This window comes from Bos indicus, chromosome 22 (genome assembly GCF_029378745.1).
Source record: "Bos indicus isolate NIAB-ARS_2022 breed Sahiwal x Tharparkar chromosome 22, NIAB-ARS_B.indTharparkar_mat_pri_1.0, whole genome shotgun sequence".
Lineage (NCBI taxonomy): Eukaryota > Metazoa > Chordata > Mammalia > Artiodactyla > Bovidae > Bos > Bos indicus.
The window spans coordinates 51907278-51931255 of NC_091781.1; the positions used below are offsets into that span (position 1 = coordinate 51907278).

Genomic DNA, 23978 nt, shown 5'->3' on the forward strand with positions numbered 1-23978 from the left:
TCCAAAGAAATCCCAGGGCTGATCTCCTTCAGAATGGACTGGTTGGATCTCCTTGCAGGCCAAGGGACTCTCAAGAGTCTTCTCCAACACCACAGTTCAAAAAGCATCAATTCTTCGGCGCTCAGCCTTCTTCACAGTCCAACTCTCACATCCATACATGACCACAGGAAAAACCATAGCCTTGACTAGACGGACCTTTGTTGGCAAAGTACTGTCTCTGCTTTTGAATATGCTATCTAGGTTGGTCATAACTTTCCTTCCAAGGAGTAAGCGTCTTTTAATTTCATGGCTGCAGTCACCATCTGCAGTGATTTTGGAGCCCCCAAAAATAAAGTCTGACACTGTTTCCCCATCTATTTTCCATGAAGTGATGGGACCGGATGCCGTGATCTTCGTTTTCTGAATGTTGAGCTTTAAGCCAACTTTTTCACTCTCCACTTATGTATAGTTTATATTTTATCAGGTATAAAATCATTTAGAATAAAATTTACATGTAGCATTACACGAAGTATTTTATGTAAGGTGATTTACATTATATTGGTATTCCTAATTAGGGTTATATGAGTGTCTTAAAAAGTAGTGTTTACAGGATGGTTTATTTGGGGAATATTAAACTCTTGGGAACTAATCCATTATAGTTTTTCTGAATTTTAAAAGATTTTAAAGAGAATATTTTTAGACATAAGCTGTACTTAGAAATAATTCATGGTTTAGTGCTAGAGGAACCAGATTTACTTCTTTTTCTTTCCAAATAGTGTTTAGCTTGTTCCCAAACGAAAGGGATTGATACAATAAAGTGTAATGGTGTAAAGCAAAACTGAAGGAGAGAGACAGTAAAGCAGACAATGTTTCAGTGAAACATGTAAGTTATTTACCTTAAACATTTTTTTTTTCCTGAATGAGTAGTACTGGTGTAAGAGTTCACTATTTGGGCTGTTTTTTTTTTTTTTTTAATCAAACTAGAACTTGTTATTTACTAACTTCCTAAGTCGTATTAAGGGCTTCTCTGGTGGCTCACATGGTAAAGAATCTGTCAGCAGTGCAGGAGACCTGGGTTCAATCCCTGGGTTGGGAAGATCCCCTGGAGGAGAAAATGGCAACCCACTCCAGTATTCTTGTTTGGGAAATCCACAGGACAGAGGAGAGCCTGGTGGGTCCTAGTCCATGGAGTCTCAAAGAGTTGGACATGACTGAGTGACTTTCATGTCACTTCACTAAGTCATATTGGATATTAAACAGCTGGCTCAACATAGGATATGTTCTATCTAATGCTGAGAAATTAGAAAGATTTAGGGGGGAAAAGGTGCTTTGTAAGGCTCAAAATATATTGCACAGACAAACATGATATGAATTGAAACAGAAGTGTTTTTTTACCTCCACAAGTAAAATTTCTTGTTATTCCATAATTCTTCAAGGCCTTTAGTACATATGCATACGTAACACAAACATAATTGTAACACGAAAAACTAGTTGATTTTGTATTCTGCTTTTTTATTTATGTTTTTTATTTTTTTAAATTGTATTAAAGTATAGTTGATTTACAGTGTTATGTTAGGTTTAAAGCATAATGATTCAGTTATACATATATATACAGTTATACATATATACATATATCCATTCTCTTCTGGATTCTTTTCCCATATAGGTTATTACAGAATATTGAGTAGAGTTCCCTGTGCTATAGTAAGCTCTCTTTGGTTATCTGTTTTTAAGTTCATTTATATCATTTAAAAAATTTAGATTTGACATATTAGTGATATCATGATATTTGTTTTTCTGTGTCTGACTTATTTTACTTAGTATGCTAATTTCTAAGTCTGTCCATGTTGCTTCAAATGGCATGATTTTATTCCTTTTTATAGCTGAGTAAAATTCTGCTGTATATGTACCACATCTTTATCCATCCCTCTGTTGATTGACATTTAGGTTGCTTCCACGTCCTGGCTATTGTTAATAGTGCTGCAGTGAAAATTGGGGTGATGTATCTTTTCAAATTATGGTTTTCTTTGAATATATGCTCAGGAGTGGGATTGCTCAATCATATGGTAGTTTTATTTTTAGTTTAAGAAACCTCCTTACTATTCTCAATAGTGGCTACCCCAGCTTACATTTCCATCAACAGTATAGGAGGATTCCTTTCTCTCCACACCCTCTCCAGCATTTATTATTTGTAACGTTTTTGAGGACAGCCATTCTAACCAGCTTGAGGTGATACCTCATTGTAGTTTTGATTTGTTGTTCAGTCACTAAGTTGTGTCCAACACTTTGTGACCCCATGGACTGCAGCACGCCAGGCTTCTCTATCTTCACTATCTCCCAGAGTTTGCTCAAACTCATGTCCATTGAGTCAGTGATGTAATTCAACCATCTCATCCTCTGTCAACCCCTTCTCCTCCGGTGCTCAATCTTTCCCAGCATCCGGGTCTTTTTTAGTGAACCAGCTCTTCGCATCAGGAGGCCAAAGTATTGGAGCTTTAGCTTCAGCATCATTGCTTGATTTGATTTGCATTTCTTTTAATAATTAGCGATCTTCATTTTCCTGTCACCCGTTTGTATGTCTTCTTTGGAGAAATGTCTATTTAGATCTTCTGCCCATTTTTTTCTTTTATCGGATTGTTGGTTTGTTGTTTTTTAAACAGCTGTGTAAGCTTTTTGTCTATTTTGGAAATTAATCCCTTGTTTGAGTTGCATCATTTGTAAATATTTTCTCCCATTCTGTTGGTTGTCTTTTTATTTTGTTTATGGTTTTCTTTGCTGTGCAAAAACTTTTAAGTTTAATTAGGTCCCATTTGTTAATTTTTTTCCCATTTGTCTGTTTTTGTTCCCATTACTCTAGGAGATGGATCAAAAAAACATTGCTGTGATTTATGTCAAAGAGCATTCTGCCTATGTTTTCTTCTAGGAGTTTTATAATAACTGGTGTTACATTTAAGTCTTTAATGGATTCTTAGTTTATTTTTGTATATGATGTTAGAGAATGTTCTAATTTTATTCTTTTACATGTAGCTGTCCAGTTTTCCCAGCACCACTTATTAAAGAGACTGTCTTTTCTCCATTGTATATTCTTTCCTCCTTTGTCACAGATTAATTGACCATAAGTGCGTTAGTTTGTCTTTTGGGCTTTCTTTCCTGTTCTGTTGATCTGTGTGTCTGTTTTGGGGCCAGCACTATACTGTTACAATTACTGTGGCTTCATAGTATAATCTGAAGTCAGGGACTGTGATCCCTCCAGCTCTGTTCTTCTTTCTCAAGATTATTTTGTCTGTTTAAGGTCTTTTGTTTTTCCATACAAGTAAAAAATTTTTTTGTTCCAGTTCTGTGAAAAACATCATTGGTAATTTGATAGGGATTTCATTGAAGCTAGATTGCCTTGGGTAGTGATGTCGTTTTGACAATACTGAGAACATGGTATATCTTTTCATCTGCTGGTGTCATCTTTAATTTCTTTTGTTAGCATCTTACAGTTTTCAGAGTACAAGTTTTTTGCCTCTTTAGGTAGGTTTATTCTTGGGTATTTTACTCTTTTGTTATGATGGTAAGTTGGGTTGTTTCCTTAATTTCTCTTTCTGATCTTTTGTTGTTAATGTATAAAATGCAACAGATTTCTATATATTAATTTTGCATTCTGCACCTTTTCCAAATTCATTGATGAGCTCTAGAAGTTTTCTGGTAGTGTCTTTAGGATTTTCTATGTATAGTATCATGTCATCTGAAGATAGTTTTATTTCTTACTTTCCAATTTGGATTCCTTTTATTTCTTTTCCTTCTCTGACTGCTATGTCTAGGACTTCCAAGACTATGTTGAAGAAGAGTGGTATCAGTGGGTATCCTTGTCTTGTTCCTGATCTTTAAAGGAATGCTTTCAGTTTTTTTTACTGAAATGCTTTCAGTTTTTATTGAGTATGATCTTAGCTATGGGTTTGTCATGTATGGCCTTTATTATGTTGAGATATGTTCCCTTTGTGCCCACTTTCTGGAGAATGGTTTTTTTTTTTTTTTTTAATCATAAATGGATGTTGGATTTTATCAAAAGCTTTTTTTGCATCTGTTGGGATGATAATATGATTTCTTCAGTTTGTTATTGTGTATTTATGGATATTGAAAAACCCTCGCTTATTTCTGAGGTAAATCCCATTTGATTATGGTGTATGATCTTCTTAATGTACTGTTGGATTCGGTTTGCTTGTGTTTTGTTGAGGATTTTTGCGTTCATCGGTGAAGTTGGCTTGATATTTCTTATTATACATTTTAAAATTTGAATTTTACTTAGTTTTTTAAATTGAAATTTACCAGTGGAGTTAGTAGTATATCATTAATTTGTCCATTAATGTTTTCTGCTGAAAAAATTTGATGTATCTTTTGTAAGTCTTTTTTTTCATAGACTGTTTACTTAAAACTAGAAACATTTTTTTTGTGCCTCAATTTGTTCCAAAAAAGTAAGGAAGTTATTGAATTAGGAGTAGTTTATAATTTTGAGTTTATATAAAGCTTAGACTTCCCAGGTGGCTTAGTGGTAAAGAATCCAACTGTTAAGGCAGGTTCAATCCCTGGCTTTAGAAGATCCTCTTTAGAAGGAAATAGCAATCCACTCCAGTATACTTGCCTTGGAAATCCCATGAACAGAGGAGCGTGCTACTGCCCATGGGGTTGCAAGGAGTCAGACACAAATGAGCTAGCACTTAGGTAAAAAGCTTAGAGTTCAGACAGGAGTAATTGTCAGAAGTTTTTTTCTCATGTGTAACTTGTATCATCTTTTAGGCAAAATGTTTCATGGATTTCAAAGCTGGAGGCACCTTGTGTCACATTCTTGGGGCTGCTTACAAATACAAAAATGAACAGGGATGGTAAGTTTTTTTATTTATTTGCATGTTTTGCTGTGATGTGTGTAACTTTTCCAACGTTAAACCTGTTACTCCTTGATATAGCATTATAGAATTCTATCAGCATATTATGATTAATATCCCAAAGTACGTTGTCTTTTATCTAGGGCCCTAATTTACTTTTGTGCCCACAACCAAGAAAAATATCAAACAACTGTTACATTTATTATGTAGGATATTTTTCATATACGGTCGCATGTAGATAATAGATGGATGTACATTATTAGCACATTGGAAGGTAGGCTCACTATGAAATACATAAATGTTTATTATAAATAACTTACAGTGTGCTGAAAGATAACAGTTTTAAGTGTTCTGTGGACTTCCAAGTAAGAGTCATCCAGCTTGCCCCCCTCGGAACACAAAAGGAGTCTGGCTCAGAGGGGTGCAGGTGGTCATGAGGGCAGTGATGGAACTAGGAAGGGAATTCCTGGTGGTTTTTTTCCTACAGTTTTGCTTTTCCTTTTACTCTTTCTTTTCTCCTTTCTCTGTCTTTCTCGGTGCTTTCCTCCTTTTCTTTCTTGAACTCTTGGGTTTTCTCCATCTCAGGATGGGAAGTTCAGCTGTTAGGACTACTGAGTGTTTAATGATGATGGTTCTGTTTCAAGGATAAGGGTGAGGTTAGGGATTAGGAGGGCGCTGAAGTGTATTGAAGTTGTTTGGTGGTTTTAGTTGTGTTGTACGGTTTATAATCTTAGCATCTTTCCAGGAGAATATTCACGTAATTTGTGTCTTTTAACGTAAAAAGTAAGCTAATCCAATACCTTATGATTGAGAAATGCCAGTAAGTATTTGCATCAGTAATCAGGAAAAGTTTATAAGTAAATGACTTATTTATGGTAAGTGGAAAGAGATACAGACATATATCTTATTTACTAGAACTTTATGTATATGAATGGGTATTTAATAGATATTATTTGATTGATTAAATGAGCATGAGAGTTTGTTGTCATCAGAGCTAGCTTCCTGTTTTTCAGTTCTCTTTGCAGCTCTGGTGTTGTGCTCTCACTAGAGTATTCCTTGGTTTGTTGATAGGATTGACAGCATGTCTGGGGACTCATACATGTTTTGTGTCTGCACTCTAGATCACAGTTGGAACTCTTTCCTTTGTTGATTTTCTTGTTACAGCTTGTGTCTCCCAAGTCCAGCCTGGACTCTTGAGGGCAGAGTCTCAAAGTGAAATGACTTCCTAAGTCATTATGAAACTTGCTTATTTAGTGTATCAATACAATGAAATATTTTTATCTGAAAAGATTTCAGGTGGTTTAGAAGGCTACATGAAATAAATCATCTATGGCTTAAATATCAGGCCAACAGAGAAGTAAAGGATAGAGTTACAGACTTTAAGAGGAGTGAAGAATAATAATTTTTCCAAATCTTCTCAGATTGTAGCAGAATTATCCTCTTTCAAGTACAATTATAAACCAGTTGCAGTACACACCTTCCCCTGTCTCCTGTGATTTACACACTTGCAGTGAGTGGATCTCTTATGTTCCAACAGTGCATATCTTAACTGTCCACCCAGTTGGGCACTTGAATAGTGGCTTGTCATCTTGATTCTGCTGCTGACTCAGATGAGATCATAAGGAATTAAGATACTCAGGTTGAAATAACATGAAACATAATACAAACAATTGGCAAATTTTCAAACAAAATTGTACTGATTTATTGTCCAACCAGAATGTATTAACAGTGTACCTTTTCCCCTTTCACTGGCCAGCAGTTGTATTTATTTGTATTACCTCCATCTTTTCATCCAAGTAATTTGTGATAGATTTGAAAAAGGTTTTATAATTTTAGTTTAATTTACATTTCCCTTTTGGGCAGGTTTGAGCATCTTTGCATAATTTAAAAAGTAAAGTTTAAATACTCTTGGTAATTTAAAAATAAGTCAGATAAAATATTTCAAGTAAAGGTTATACTGTATTTACCTGTTTTGTTCAGTTTTTCTTAATATTCATATATGTACTTTTGCTTACTTATACTGTAGATTCAGAAAAGCATTAATGTGCCATGTTATCAAATTACTGTTTGGCAAGCCATTTTGGTTTATTATTATGGAAAATATAAATTATACATAAAAGAAGAAAGACTAATACAGTGAACTATTTCTAGTCATGCATCTTCTGCTTTATAGAATTTCATCTGTAAATACTTCTGTGTATTTATTTCTAAAATTAGATTTTAAAGGTTTTCTTGGCAGTCCAGTGGTTAAGACTTTGCACTCCCAATGCAGGGGTCATGGTTCAGTCCCTGGTTGAGGAATTAAGATCCTGCATGCTGCATGGCATGATCAAAAAAATTTAGATTTTTTTTTTTTTTAATTTTTAGATTTTAAGAAAGCATGATAACAGTACCATTATCACAGCCAAGAAAATTATCAGTACTTTTTCAATATTGTTAAATACTATCTACTTAGTGCTTGTTTCCCTGATAATCTCACAAATATTTTTTATATTTTGTTTTAAACAGTATCCAAACAAGATTCATACACTACAGTTGGTTCATATGACTCTTTTAAGTCTCTTTTTAAAATAATTTTTAAAATATTTGGCTCTTCTGGGTCTTTGTTGCTGTGTGGGCTTTTCTCTAGTTGTAGAGAGCATGGGCTACTCTCTAGCTGTGGCACACAGCTCTAGAGCACGGGCCCAGTAGTTGTGATGCATGGGCTTAGTTGTTCCTCAGCATGTGGGATCTTCATGGACCAGGGATTGAACCATGTCTCCCTCATTGACCTTGAATTCTTCACCACTGAACCACCAGGGAAGCCTGATTCTTAAGCCTCTTAGAACATTTCTGATTTTCTTTCTTACTCTTTCTTCTTCTTTTCCTGAAAAAACTACATTAAAAAAAATAACAGGTTGTCTTGTAGAATTGTATTATGTCCTTGTTGTTCAGCCACTCAGTCATGTCCGACTCATTGCGATCCCCTGGACTGTGGCACATCAGGCCTCCCTATTCTTCACTATGCCCCAGAGTTTGCTCAGACTCGTGTCGATTGAGGTGATGATGCCATCCAACCATCTCATCCTCTGTTGCCCCCTTTTCCTCCTGAAGAAAAGGCTTTATCCCAACCAAAGTGTTTAGGAGAAAGCAATAGAATGGGAAAGACTAGAGGTCTCTTGAGGAAAATTAGTGATACTGAGGGAAAGATGGGCACAATAAAGGACAGAAGCAGTATGGACCTAACAGAAACAGAAGATTCTAAGAAGAGGTGGCAAGAATACACAGAAGAACTATACAAAAAAGATCTTCATGACCCAGATAACCACGATGGTGTGATCACTCGCCTAGAGCCAGACATCCTGGATGTGAAGTCAAGTGGGCCTTAGGAATCATCACTGTGAACAAAGCTAGTGGAGGTGATGGAATTCCAGACCCTGATGCTGGGAAAGATTGAAGGTGGGAGGAGAAGGGGATGACAGAGGATGAAATGGTTGGATGGCATCACCGACTCAATGAACATGAGTGTGAGCAAGCTCCAGGAGTTGGTGATGGACAGGGAAGCCTGGCATGCTGCAGTCCATGGGATCGCAAAGAGTCAGACGTGACTGAGCTGACTGAACTGAATCTCTGGAAATGACTAAGAATAGGTAGAAATAACAGTAACATGTTATTCTTGGGTATTTAGATAAACATTCGGGAAGGAGTTGAAGTGTAGGTAAATAGATGAATTTTACCACATTTGGGACAGTAGTGGGCTCTTAAGAGCATTATAGACACTCTTGACTTTGAACAGATAACTTTTAAGCATATATAAAGTAGACACTTTCCGTATACTTGGAGAATGGTATAGTAGTTCACTGCCTTTGGATCTGTGGATTACTTTTTTATATATGATGTAAAATATCTTAGATCTACAGAAAACAGGGGACGCTTCTTGAATTGGGTAGTTCATTTTGACTGGAGTAGATTGAATATCATTAAATGTAATGTTTTATGACAGTGTTGACATTGATTTCTCATACTGCCAAGAAAATATGTTATACATTTTGTAGAGTGCTATTTTAATATCCAGATCTTTTGAGCTCACTTGTATTGGGTACTAAAACCAAGTTTTCACTTTTGTTTAAAGTCGGAGGCAAATTAACTAATGATTTTTTGCTTACAGGCGGAGGTTTGATCTGCAGAATCCATCCCGAATGGATCGTAATGTTGAAATGTTTATGAACATTGAAAAAACATTGCTTCAGGTAACTCAGAAAATTTGATTGTTAAAACTTTTTTTCTTTAATATGCTTTTAATTCTAAGATTGGCTTTATTCTAGCTCAAAGATCAAAGGGAGAAAAGTTTCCTGAAATCTATTATTGTATTATTTTTATGAGTTTTGGGGATTAGAGCTATAAGGTATGACTATGTCATTTACAGAATATTTTTCTTAAACATGGTAGATAATTCATAATATTTTCTTTAGTAATTTCACTAATCCATTATTTAGATCTTTCATATTTAATGTGAACATTCTTTCATCCTAGTAGTCATTTGTTTATACAGTCATTTTCTTTGGATTTGTTTCATGGCTGTACCGTAAATAGAAATCTTATTTCCCCAACTAGATTATAACTTGGAGAAGAGAACACTTAATTTTCTTCTTTTCTTTCTTAGTGTTTTTACTAATAAGTAATTTTTAATAATCACTGAATTAACCTTCGTGGGGAGAGGGGACTGACAATTCTGCTGGGTATTATCATTAATTTAATTCCTGAAACTTTTCTCATGGGCTCTTAACTAAGAGAAATAACTGAGCAGTTTCTGTATCTTGTCTAATTTTTGGTGATGGTTTGGGGAGTTAATATGCATGTTTTAATCGTTGCTATTCATAAGATTAGAAATGGGGGGAAAGAGCTATAATTCAGTTTTTATATTTTAAGTAAATTAAATGATGAAGCAAATTGGGCATCCCTCCCCATGTACCCCCCTCTACCCTCCACCCCCCAGGTTAGGTGAAAATGCTACATGAGACTTAGACTCTCGAGTCCAGGTAAAATTGACTAGGATTAATTTATCAATATAATACCTTAATGAAAAGTATAATGAATTTCTGTAGGTCATGAGTCTTAGCAGTTTTTTCATCAGTGAATGGCATTAAGTAGCCTGCTGAACACCTAGGTTTTGTATTGAAATAAGGCTTTTACATGCTACAGCAAAGTATGTCTTCCTATTTTAAGCAGTTTGGCTTTGAGTGCCAACTTTTGTCATTAAGGTAAATGCATAAGTAATGTGACATTATTTCAAAACTAAGAATTTGGAAATGTTTTCTTTTTCCCTCAGAGCAATTGTCTGGCCAGACCCAACATCTACCTCATTCCAGACATTGATCTGAAGTTGGCTAACAAATTGAAAGATATAATCAAACGACATCAGGTAATATACATGATCACTTCAGAAACATTGTGTATATAGAATTCTTGTGAATCTCAGCTATAAATTATATCTTTTGATTTCTATATATATATGCATAAAGTGAAAGTTCCTCTCTTTGGGTTAGTCCCAAGTTTTCTTCTCTCTCCCCTTGCCTTCAATTCTTAGCCTAGAATAGCATTTTCCCACTAGCATTATTGAGATATAATTGATACATAACATTATAAATTTAAGGTATCCAATGTGATGATTTGATACATGGCTGTTTCCTGGAGTAGCATTTAATAAAGCCATTGGTGTGGATTCATAACAGTCTTACAATGAAATATGTCTTTTTAGAGTTAAAGAGACCAGTGTACTGTGCATCCCTGTAATTACAAAGTCAAACAGTGAGAGCTAGTGACACAGTTATTGGTAGGAAGAGATCGAAGATTACTTCAAGTAAACCTGCCTCTCTCCCATTATATGTATTGTATTTATATTTGTAGTGTTGAAAAAATGACTGGAAGATTCTGTTTTCTCTACCAACTTCCTTCTCTTGGTTTACATGTACCAGTGCTATCTTCTCACATCTTCACTTCCTTTCTCTAACTTTATTGTGGTGAAGACCTTGGGTATTTATGCATGTATAGGTCTGTGACTACATATGTGGCTAAACTGTAAGCAAATCTTTGTCATGGTAAACTAGCTGAGGACACTCAAGATAATTTTTTGAAGCAACATCACTTGAATGACAAAGTTTTACCATATGTTAGAGTTGGTTGAGAAACCTCATGAAATAGATGTTTTTTTTTTTTTCCTGCTGCAAGAGAAATTGCTGGTTGAATTATATTTTAGCATTTATTAAAGTTATCTTCTAAGTTTTCAAAGCAAATATTGCTAATACTGCTTTTTTAAAAATTTTTATTAGAGTATAATTGTTTTACAGTGTTGTGTTCAGTTCAGTTCAGTTCAGTCGTGTCCGACTCTTTGTGACCCCATGAATCGCAGCATGCCAGGCCTCCCTGTCCATCACCAACTCCTGGAGTTCATTCAGACTCACGTCCATTGAGTCAGTGATGCCATCCAGCCATCTCATCCTCTGTCATCCCCTTCTCCTCCTGCCCCCAATCCCTCCCAGCATCAGAGTCTTTTCCAATGAGTCAACTCTTCACATGAGGTGGCCAAAGTACTGGAGTTTCAGCTTTAGCATCATTCCTTCCAAAGAAATCCCAGGGCTGATCTCCTTCAGAATGGACTGGTTGGATGTCCTTGCAGTCCAAGGCACAGTTCAAAAGCATCAATTCTTCGGCGCTCAGCCTTCTTCACAGTCCAACTCACATCCATACATGACCACCAGAAAAACCATAGCCTTGACTAGCTGGACCTTTGTTGGCAAAGTAATGTCTCTGCTTTTGAATATGCTATCTAGGTTGGTCATAACTTTCCTTCAAGGAGTAAGCATCTTTTAATTTCATGGCTGCAGTCACCATTTGCAGTGATTTTTGAGCCCCCAAAAGTAAACTCTGACACTTTCCACTGTTTCCCCATCTATTTCCCATGAAGTGATGGGACCGGCTGCCATGATCTTCAGAAGTTTTCTGAATGTTGAGCTTTAAGCCAGCTTTTTCACTCTCCTCTTTCACTTTCATCAAGAGGCTTTTTAGTTCCTCTTCACTTTCTGCCATAAGGGTGATGTCATCTGCATATCTGAGGTTATTGATATTTCTCCCGGCAATCTTGATTCCAGCTTGTGTTTCTTCCAGTCCAGCGTTTCTCATGATGTACTCTGCATGTAAGTTAAATAAGCAGGGTGACAATATACAGCCTTGCCGTACTCCTTTTCCTATCTGGAACCAGTCTGTTGTTCCATGTCCAGTTCTAACTGTTGCTTCCTGACCTGCATACAGATTTCTCAAGAGGCAGGTCAGGTGGTCTGGTATTCCCATCTCTTTCAGAATTTCCCACAGTTTATTGTGATCCACACAGTCAAAGGCTTTGGCATAGTCAATAAAGCAGAAATAGATATTTTTCTGGAACTCTCATGCTTTTTCCATGATCCAGCGGATGTTGGCAATTTGATCTCTGGTTCCTCTGCCTTTTCTAAAACCAGCTTGAAATGTTGTGTTAGTTTCTGCTATATAGCAGAGTGAATTAGATTTACATATACATGATATTGTTGTTTACTTGCTAAGTTGTGTCTGACTCTGTGACTCCATGGACTGTAACCCACTACACTCCCCTGTCCATGGCATATCCCAGGCAAGAATACTAGAGTGGGTTTGTCATTTCCTCCTCCAGGGGATCTTCCCAACCCAGAGATTGAACCTGTGTCTACTGCATTGGCAGGTGGATTCTTTACTGCTGAGCCACTAGGGAAGCCCACATATACATGTATCCCCTGTTTTTTAGATTTCCTTACCATTTAGATCACTACAGAGCTGAAAATGACCACCTATATTTTCTTTTTTAATTTTTTGGCTGCACTGTGCAGCATGCAGGATCTTAGTTCCCCAACCAAGTTGTCAAACCTGTGCCCCCTGCAGTGGAAGCACAGACTCTTAACCAGTGGACCGCCAGGGAAACCCCTCTGATATTGTACTTCTAAAAATTGGAAATTTAGTATAGTCTTTTTCTTACCTATAACATCTGTACAAAAGAGAAGAGTGATAGGATTGTGGCTTTAAATCAAGCAGTCTGAAGTGGAATTGTTTTTGTTTTTAACTATTATTATGACTTTGAACAAGTCACTTAACCTTTTTTCTTTTAGATTCTTTATTGGAGTGACCGTCAAATGTAGCTTAATTACAGGTGGAATGTTAGAGGGCATAAATGGAACAAGTTAACCAGTGGGTTTCTGCTTTCAAGCTAAAATTATATACTCTTATTGCTCTGAAATCATCCTGGGAAAAGTTTATATATTTTCCTGCAATTTAATACTGAACATTTAGGTGTCATAGTTCTTAGGAAATCTGACTCAGTGATTGTTTTCTAAGGATAACCTCCAGAAAGATAAAAAGAGCTTCCTGGTTTCAAGATCCCTTCCCTAACATTCTATGAAAGTAATAATAAGATCAGATGATCAGGCCTTTGCTCAAGCATTCAAAATGCACTAATAACTCTATTGATTGATCACTTACAGTGTGCCTCTCACTGTTGTTAGCTCATTGTGTCTATTAACCTAGTCCTAACAAAATTATTGTAAAACACATTTTATTGTTACCACTTTATTTCACAGAAGACACTGAAGCACAAAAACATGACAAGCACATGACTTGTCCCATGTCATGTTAAGTAGTACATGGTAGAGCTAGGGTACAAACCCAGGCCTCTCTGATGGACTCTGGAGGCCAGAGTCCTCAATAGTGTGCTCTTCTGACTGCTGCCTCACACATTAGATGTTGACATTCCCTTTTTAACCTTTCCTCTGGCTGTTAGAAGTGTGCTCTAATACTTCTGGTGATTGTGAATTCTTTGCCTTCTTTGGTAGCTATTTCATCTTTACATGGGTCAGTGGTAAAGAATCTGCCTGCCAATGCAGGAGACACAGGTTTGATCCGTGGGCCAGGAAGATCCCCTGGGGTAGGAAATGGCAACCCACTCCAGTATTCTTGTCCAGAAAGTTCCATAGAGAGAGGAGCCCAGTGGCCTACAGTCCGCGGGGTTGCAAAGAGTTGGGCACAACTGTGCATGCACAAGCACAAGAGTCGTTTTTAGATAGCCCTAAATCTGAGAAGTTTATAAAGTTTTCTTTCCATTGAAAATTGCATTATAGTGTTTTCTGATTGTAATATTTAGTAAATACTCATTGTCAAAGACAAAATTAGATAATATGTTAATGTGCTACTTATACCTGATTTTAAAACTTCTTGTTATTTTTATGGTTTCTATAATGAGCATTTTTTAAAAAGCATTTATTTATTTGGCCAAGTTGGATCTTGGTTGCAGCATGTGGGATCTTTATTTTTTTTTATTTTTATTTTTTTTTACTGTATGTCCTTGTAGCTTGTTTATTTTATATGTAGTAGTTTGTACCTCTTTTTTTTTTTTTTTATGTTTTTAAATTTTTATTCCTTTATTTCTCATGTGTTCCCCATCCTGAACCCTCCTCCCTCCTCCCTCCCCATACCATCCCTCTGGGTCGTCCCAGTGCACCAGCCCCAAGCATCCAGCATCGTGCATTGAACCTGGACTGGCATCTCGTTTCATACATGACATTTCACATGTTTCAATGCCATTCTCCCAAATCTTCCCACCCTCTCCCTCTCCCACAGAGTCCATAAGCCTGTTGTATACATCAGTGTCTCTTTTGCTGTCTCGTATACAGGGTTATCGTTACCATCTTTCTAAATTCCATATATATGCGTTAGTATACTGTATTGGTGTTTTTCCTTCTGGCTTACTTCACTCTGTATAATAGGCTCCAGTTTCATCCACCTCATTAGAACTGATTCAAATGTATTCTTTTTAATGGCTGAGTAATACTCCATTGTGTATATGTACCACAGCTTTCTTATCCATTCATCTGCTGATGGACATCTAGGTTGCTTCCATGTCCTGGCTATTCTAAACAGTGCTGCGATGAACATTGGGGTACATGTGTCTCTTTCCCTTCTGGTTTCCTCAGTGTGTATGCCCAGCAGTGGGATTGCTGGATCATAAGGCAGTTCTAATTCCAGTTTTTTAAGGAATCTCCACACTGTTTTCCATAGTGGCTGTACTAGTTTGCATTCCCACCAACAGTGTAAGAGGGTTCCCTTTTCTCCACCATGTGGGATCTTTAGTCGAAGTGTATGGGATCTAGCTCCCTGACCAGGCCCCCTGCACTGGGAGCACAGAGTCTTAGCCACTGGACCACCAGGGAAGTCCCAAGAATGAGCTTTTTTTGTGTGTAACTGACTTCAAGTCATGGGACTTCCCTGGTGGTCCAGTGGTTAAGATTCTGTAATCCCAATACAGGGAGCATGGGTTCTATCCCTGGTTGGGGAACTAAGATCCTGCATCCCGTATGTTCCCCCCCCCCCCCAAATAATAATAATAAAATAAAAATAGATGACTTCCACGTCATGTTCTAGACTGTATATAGTATTCTAGCTGTGGCTTAGCCAGAACTTGACTTCAGCATTCTGTCATTGACTTAAGACAGCAGTAGCATACATATATACTGGAGTGAAGTCAAATGTCCATCTTGTATGTATGTGGCCCTAGCTTATGACTCGTGGCCTTAAACTTGGATTGATTCACTTCAGGTAACATTGATAATTTGTGATGACTTTGGAATAGCTTGCAAAATTAGTTGAAGGTATTCAAATTACTGATAAAGTTACCCAGAGAGAGAGAGTTCTGAAGAGAATAAGCCAAGAGTTAGCTAATACATGAGCATTATTTTCCTATACAAAATATAAACTGTATATAGATAATTTGTTTTTGTTTCTTCTTGTTAATCATTATCCCTTGCCTTGAATAAAAATAATAAAAATGTTATAGTCTTAAAATAGTGCTGTTAAAATTTAAGGTGTAGAATAATGCCCCTGTAATTCCCAGGCAGTTTGCATCTGGCATCTCATAATTTGTTTGTCGTATGTTTTATTTTTACATTACTTGTTCATTTGCTTTCCAGGGAACATTTACTGATGAGAAGTCAAAAGCTTCCCACCACGTTTATCCATATCCTTCCTCACAAGAGGATGGTAAGTTAGTTTTTGGTTATGAACTAATAAACTGATACTTCACTAGATTTTTAAGTTATGTCAAGTGGTTTAAACAATATGACCAGCTTTTTAAAGATAAGAGACTTCTGGGGACTTCCTGGTGGTCCAGTGGTTAAGAACCTGCCATGCAATGGGGGCTATGCAGGTTCAGTCCCTGGCTGGGGAACTAAGATCCCACATGCTACTGGCAACTACCAAGTCATGCCTGCCTTGAATAAGACTGGATGCAGTGATATAAATTAATAAATAAATATTTAAAAAAATAAAAGAAAATAAAGATAAGATACTTTTAAGTATTAAATTTCATTGATAAGTTTGTAGGGGTTTTTAATTTTTGCTGAGTTATGATTAGCAAGCTAACTCTGTGATACCCATTTTTCTAATCATTAGACTTATTTCTTTGTTGGTAATCATTATCTGGTTGTTAAGTCTAGGCCAGCCTTATATATTAACTTTGTTAATGTTTGCTGTACCTCTTGTGTTCTGAAAATTAAGAGAAATTGCAAGATAAAGGAATATCTCTTGGGAAGATTGGCTTACTGTCTAAATAGGGCCCCTCAGCAATATTTTAGTTTGGTGAATTTATAGTGATTCAGATTTTGATCTTTAACTCGGCTGTCATGAAAGTTAATTTTGTCATTGGCCAGAGTTCATTAGACTTATGAAAAATGATTTTGTACCTTTTACAAAGATTTGTGCTAACCATTCTTTTAAAGGTTGGAAAGTTGGGATACAAGCTGTGAGTTAGTCAACCAGGTTAACTAATTTAGATTGAGAGATCTCTTATAGGGATCAAGTCTCTGGTAAAGCACATCATATCCCTTTAGGACATCTTATATGAAAAGCCAAATTATATCAGATTTGAATGACTAATTACCCCATGTTGAGCGTTTTTTCCTGACCAGTGCAGTTATGCTAGAAGTCAATAACAAAAAGATTACCAGATAATCCTTGTATGCTTGAAAGTTAAGAAACATATTACCATATAATCCATGGGTCAAAGAAGAAACTATAATGGAAATGGGAAAACTTTGGAGCTGAATAATTATGAAGTGAATAATAAAGTGTGAGAACATTAAATTTTGTAGGATGCAGCCGAAGCTATGCTCAGAGGGAAAACTTTATCTTTAAATGCACGTATTAGGAAAAAAGAAAGACTGAAAATTCAGTGGTTCACAAGAAATTTATCTGAAGAATTTAGAGAAACAACAGCAAGTTGAACCTACAGGAAGAAGGAAATAATAATAAAGACAAGGGCAAAACTTAATGAACTAGAAAGTAATAATAGCAAGATGATGAACGGTGTCAGAAACGGTTCTTAGAAAAAACTAATAAGACAAAATCGTGTGACATCAGCAACAGAAAGAGAAAGAATAATGTCAAGAATGGAAGGGGGACATCACTACAGCTCCAACAGATGACTGTAGTTGTAAGAGGTTAGATTGGTTGGTTGCTTGCTCGTGCTTTTGGTGTCAAATGTAGGAAACCACTTCCTAAATCCAGAGTCATGAAGTTTTACACTTGTCTTTCTTCTAAGAGTTTTATAGTTTAGCTATGACATTCAGGTCTTTTCATTATCCGTTTTGATGCAGAAATCTTGATTTGATTTGTAACAGTCACAATTTTAGCTCTGTGATTATGATACTTTTATAAAATGTGAAACCTCACTCTGCCTTCCCTGTTTAATTGGTGGTTTCTCAGATTTTTATCCTTTTAGGTAATAGCAGTTGGTTTCCACTAGATGGAGGTGGTGAATTAGCTGTGTATATAGCATTCTGTTGTTGGCTAACTCTCCTCCAATAAGGCTGGTATGGAACTTTTAGGTTATGAACTTTTTGAAAAAAATTACCTTTTACAAAAGACTTGAACTGTAATTGTTATATCTAGATTTCTTATTCATGCTGGTTTTGTTTTTCTCCTTTGTTTAACACAACCTGGATTACTACATACTGATGGTTGGTTGGTATGTTGCTGTCAGTAGTTATGGTAATTGTTAGGAGATAGCATTTTGATTTTAATATATTGGAAGCTATTTTTTAATGTAAGATATGCTTCTTCACATATAGGATTTACCTTAGAGAAGCTGACAAGTAAATGTTGACTCTCAGCAAAGCTCTGTGTTGGGCTTATTACATACACCGTTTTAGGTAACTGCGGATGATAACAGTACCAGCCTCAGCACATTACAACCATGTTGTAAAACTCTTTCAAATGCAGTATGCCTTTTATATAGATTAGTTAAGTTTAAAATAAAAGGTGATATTTAAGATATTAGTAATATTTTGAATATGGTATGCTAAAGGGGGCACAAAATAAAACCATAAAGGTAGTAAATTATGAAATTTGAGGAAAATCAAGTGGTGAACTTTGTGTATCAGGATAGTGGGAATAAGAGTGAGTAGGTCAGAGAACATGAGTCTGATTTAAAGAGTTTTGTTTTTATTTGGTGAGTGAAGCAGAGGGTAAACAAATTTTGATGGTTTGGTGAAGAAAGATGGAGAATTTTCCTGGGAGCCGATTCCTGGGATACCTGATAAAAGGAAACTGGTTAGAGAACAGGAACCATTGGGAAGGTCTCAAATTGCTGGATGAGGGGATGTGTAACCACTGTCTGGGGTAAATCCACATATCAGGAGAGCACAGGAGATAAGTCAAATGGCAAACCAGGATGGTCCATATCTTTAACAGTCAAGGGAAGATAAGGAAAACATTTCCAAATATAAGCGGTGGGCAGTGGAATTTTTCTACAGAAAGTAAAGCCTGATATGAGGCATTTGGTCAATCAGGAAATAATTGATAACCTTTGAGAATGGAATTTCAGTAACTTGCAAATGAGAGCAAGTTGTAGAGTTGGTGGAAGATCACCATTGCCCCAGAATGTATGACAGGGAAAAGAAACTGGGGATGGTTTGGGTTGTGTTTTTCATTGGTGGCTTTACAGTATATTTCTGGGCAGAGCACATAGTTGAGTTAAGACCTGGTAGGGATAAAGGGATTGGTTTAAGAACATGGGTTGAATTACTGCTTTTAGCAGAAAGAATGTGTACTTCCTCAGAGAAGAAAAGAGAATTTTAAAAAATTTAGATACTATTTAGAAGAGGAAAACAGACTATATCTTGTTCAAAATAAATTATTTAGATAGACAGAAAAGCCCCTTAGGTTTTCTTATCTGTTCTTAATTTTTTTTGTTCTCTGACTTGATAATTTTAAATGACTAGTTTTTAAAAACTTTTGGAATTTTATATTGGAGTATAGTTGATTAGCAATATTGTGTTAGTTTCAAGTGTACAGCAAAGGGATTCCATTATACATATACATGTATCCTCAAACCACCAGTTTTTGAGTTTGCTTTCTTTCTTCTGATTGGCCAAGTCTGATGTTGAACCCCTCTAGAGAATTTTTCAGTTTCGTTCTTGTAATCTTAAACTCCAGAATTTGTTTGGTTCTTTTTTTATGGTTTGAATCTCTTTGTTGATAATTCTTATTTTGTTCATACATTGTTTTCCTAGTTTTGTTTAGTTGTTTTAAGTGTGTTCTCTTGTAGTACTTTGAGCTTCTTTAAAATGATAATTTTGAATTTGTCAGGTAATCCATAGATGTTTGTTTCTTTACGATTGATTCATTTTATTCCTTTGATTGGCCCTTTTTCCCTTTCACTTCCTGTATTTTTTTTTTTTTCCCTGCTGTGTTTTGTGCATTTGGATAAAGAGCTGCATCTCTCAGTCTTTATGGCGTGGCTTGATACAGGCAAAGACTTGCACAGATAAGCCCAGCTTGAGACCTGGCATCCATCAGACAGTTTCTGGGCTTGAATATATGATTTCTCAGAGAGCTTTGCTAGTTTCTCTTTCAGGAAATTATAATCTCTTGCTCTCTCTAGTGTCTGACTGCCGTACCACAAGTTTGCTGTTGCTGCAACAAGCCATTGAGTGAACTCTTGATTTGTGGGTGCCCAGGCTTTCAGAGTATGCTGGTTTCCCATCAACACTGAGTTCGTTGAGACAGAAACCTGTCCTATAGGTTTGTGGACTTCATGGCATTAGTCAGTGAAGCTGGGGCTATTCCCTGTTGATGTTGGCAATGAGAAGCCAGTTTTACTTAGCTGATTTCACTTGGTTTTTCTGTTCTGCTTTTTTGCAAGATTCAAGGGGTTATCACCTCATTAGTTCCCTTTTAGTACTGGAAATGGGTTTTTTAAGCTACCAGAATTTTCTAAGCTACCAAAGGAATCATAACAAGTACTGAAATGCAGATATGATTCAGCTATGATTAAATCAACAAGAATCATCTGATTATATACATGTGCATCTCTTTTTGTTCAGGAAACTTGAAAGTATCTACACTATGTCATATTGTTTACACTCTTGTTGGGTGGGCTAAAATAACAGGAAGTCATTCACATATAATCAAGTATTATTGCTAAAACTTCTGATATAGCACTATGAAGTGCTGTAGGATACCAGAGAAAGTGAATCTGGAGGGAAAAGAGCAATTGGTAAAACTTTCATCAAGGAGCTGAAGCATGGCTTACACATTGAAAGATGTGTCATAATTGCAAAGCTTACCAGAAAAATGAAGGAGCGGTTCTGTGTGGGAAAGGAAGCTGTAAAGAACATAGTGGTCTTGATTTGGGTGGATCTGGCGACAAATAGGCAGGTGGGTGGGAGGGGGGAGTATTTTACTGAAGTAGACAGTTGGTTTTATCAAGAGTGATGGATAATAGACCTAGAATCTAGTAAGTCTGAATAACCAGTGAAAAACCTCCCCTTAATAAGGAATTTTTGGAGGAGCTTCTAGCAAACCAAAAACTCTAGGTAGAAATTAAGTCCAAGAAATAGTTGATTCATCTCTTCTGTCAGATTGACTAAAGTTTTTTCTCTTTTTCCCTTTCAGAAGAGTGGTTGAGACCTGTGATGAGAAAAGACAAGCAGGTGTTAGTACACTGGGGGTTTTACCCTGACAGGTAATGTTGAAATGTCCTTAGACCTGGTATATAAACAGTTTCATCAGTTATTTATATATAGTTTTGCTTTCTGAGTAGTAACAATTTTGTTGATTTGTTTTAGTCAGTGAACTCAGTTCTTTTGAGTATTCTCTTACTGACTTTCATATTTATTAAGTTACTGAGTTCAGTGGAGTTCACAGGCTTTATTTATCTTAAACTGATAAGTTTGCTGTGTTTGTCAAGACAGTCTTTAAGTAATCAGTCTAATACCAACTGCTAATTTGGATTTGTTTCCTTTAGGAAATGAATATTTCTTCTGGATGTTTTAATGACTTGTTAGTTTTATTTATTTTTAAAAAATAGGCCATTTTATTAAAAAATAGGTCATTTTATTTTTCAGTTTATGGATTCTTTATTAAGGATGAAATTATGTATAAAATGAAGCATGTACCATAACTCATACTGTGTTTCAGTATCTAAATGTGAATTAATGGTATAAACAAGAACTAATGTCATTGAAAATAGTGGCTCTTATTATTAATGTTATGGCTGCACAGAGGGAATGTAGGAAAAGGATAACCTTTCACGTCCTTTATCTTAAACCTGTGGTAGAGCTGTTCACATGTTCATTTCACTTTTGTCAAATGAACAGACTCTCCGTTGTGGGTTTTTCATGTTAGACCAGTCTTCTTTCATCTGTATCCACATCCATTTTTAGCCTTTGCTACCACATTTTTGTTAGCAAATCCAAGACATCATTTCAGTATTTCAGTTATAAATATTTCAGTATGCATTTCTGAAAGATAAGTTTTTTGTTTTATTTTTTAAGAAATAAGCATAAAGCCAGTTTCAAACCTAAAAAATTTCAGGGAATTCCTTAATGTCAGATATCAAATCATTGACACATGATACATTTGATTAATTGATAAGATTGATGTTTGTTAGAATTAGAATTTAAACACATCTTATGTCGTTTTATTTCCTAAGTATTTTTCAGTTCTCCCTGTGGGTTCTCCCTGTGTCTTCACCCCTCCTTACAGTGTATTACTCAAGAAATTGGGTTATTTGTCGTGCAGATTTTACCACACTGGGATTTTTTATGGCGTCACTGTGATGTGTTTGAACGTTTCTCCATTCTCTGGGTCTAGAGTTGATCAGAATCTATTTCAGTTTAGGAAAGGAACAAAACTTGCATAGGTGTGTGTTCTTCATCAGGAGACATATAATGTCTTGGTTATGTGGTGTGTTTAAGTTAATCTGTTTGAGTAACTTTATTTTACTTGTTAAATATATTTTTTTGAGAAAGAAATACATTTTTTGGTATCTTCAAAATTTAAAGAACAGTTTTTATACAAGTTGAATTAATTAGAACCAAGATCAAGTTAGCTTGCTTGTCAACCTTTTCTGAACTATAATTGACCACTTTACATGAACTAACATTTTTTAAAAAATAATAATATTTAGGTAAATTCTTTCTAGAGAACATTTCTTATCTCAAGGCTTTAGGTATTCACGGCACTATTAAACTTTTCAGCATTATAAGAACTGTCACAGGAACTATTGGAGTTTGAAACACTTAGGTGGAAACTCAAATCTATGCCAAGCTCCATAAAGCACAGGATTGAAACGAATTTTATAGTTAACACTTTATAAGACATGTTAGCCTTTTTGCTAGGCTTTTGTTTATAAATCAAATAAATTGTAATGGCTAGCTCATGTCTTATCTTCTCAAGGGACCTTGTTAGTTCATTATCTTTAGAAACTTAGTTTGTGTCCTCACTTCTTGGGCAGCATTTTCTCACTAAGACTTAAAGAATATAAGTTTTAATCACCATCATAATCTTTACCTGTTATAGTTAGTTATTTGGCAGAGGAACTTTTTTCCTGCCAGTTCATGTTTAAATGTTCCTAGAAAACTTACCACAGTGCTGTTTATAGGTATGTTGAGCTGTACTTGTTCCAGATGCTTTTGAACTAACTTTTAAGAAGTGGCTAAAGCCAGCCAGTGCTTGTTACCGTATTTATATTTCATTTAGTTATGACTTAGTTTTATAATGATTTATTGGCCAATATAGGAGCATTGATAAAGTAGGTAACTTGGTAGGTAATTTTATACTTATTTCAAGGTTGTAGCGGGGGAGGGGAGTAATTTATATCAGTGTGTTGGATTTCACTGATAAGAGAACCATTGAGCAGAGACATGTGAAGATAGGAGGGAGTGAGCTAGGTGTATATCTGGGTAGTGAGGAGCATATATAAAGGGTGTGAAGGGACCCCCGCTTGGTGTATGTAAAGCACATTACTAAAGCCCATGTGGTTGAGTATAACATGAGTGAGAGGGAGTACTAGGAGATGAGGTCATAGGACCAGATCATGAAGCCTTGGCAAACCAGTGTAAGGATTTTGACTTTTAACTCTTGAGTTCAGTGTGAGTTGGAAGGTTTTAAACAGTGAGTGGTGTGGACTGACAGCTTTTAAAAGAAACTGCTCTGGTTGTTCTGTGAAAAATGGAATCCCAGGGGCTTTGCCCCAGAGTGGAAGTGTCAGAAGTTAGATAGATTCCAGACATAATTTGAAGGTGGAAGTGGTAGAAGTTGTTGATAATTTGATTATAGGATGCAATTGAGAGTGAAGTCAAGGATATCGTCCAAGGATTTTGGCCATAACAACAAGAAAAGTGGAATTGGGATTTTTTGCTAGGTCATGTTGTTGGGGTTGGGATGGCATTATATGTTGACTTCTGAGTGTATTAAGTTTGGAAGCTTTATTTGACATATAATGAGAGATGTGGAATTGGCAATTGAATTTATGAGTCCAGAGTTCAGAGAAGAGGGAAGATAGGCAGATACAAGATTTCAAGTCATCAGTGTATGTTTGAAGCCGTGGAACTGCATGAGATGATCATCAAGGGATTGAATAGGTAAGAGGATTGTTCCAAAAAGTGAAACTTGGGGCTTCAGTGTTAAAGAGATTTGGGAGGAGAGGAGAAACTAGCCATAGAGACAGAGGAGAGGCTAGTGTCCAGAAGGAATGCCAGATAATAGCTCTGTCTTAGAGGACAAGTAAGGGACATCCTTTGAGGAGTGGTTAACATGTTAAAG

The 23978-nt window shown here is 36.1% G+C and overlaps 1 protein-coding gene across 1 annotated transcript in view; it reads left to right on the forward strand.

The window, feature by feature from the left end:
• The window catches only part of SMARCC1 (SWI/SNF related BAF chromatin remodeling complex subunit C1), a 125561-nt gene that overhangs the window by 11939 nt on the left and 89644 nt on the right, over positions 1-23978 (forward strand). The window contains exons 3-7 of the mRNA XM_070776781.1: positions 4759-4844; positions 8992-9073; positions 10153-10245; positions 15842-15911; positions 20826-20895. Coding sequence (XP_070632882.1) covers positions 4759-4844; positions 8992-9073; positions 10153-10245; positions 15842-15911; positions 20826-20895 — 401 coding nt within the window. The remainder of the gene's footprint in view (positions 1-4758; positions 4845-8991; positions 9074-10152; positions 10246-15841; positions 15912-20825; positions 20896-23978) is intronic.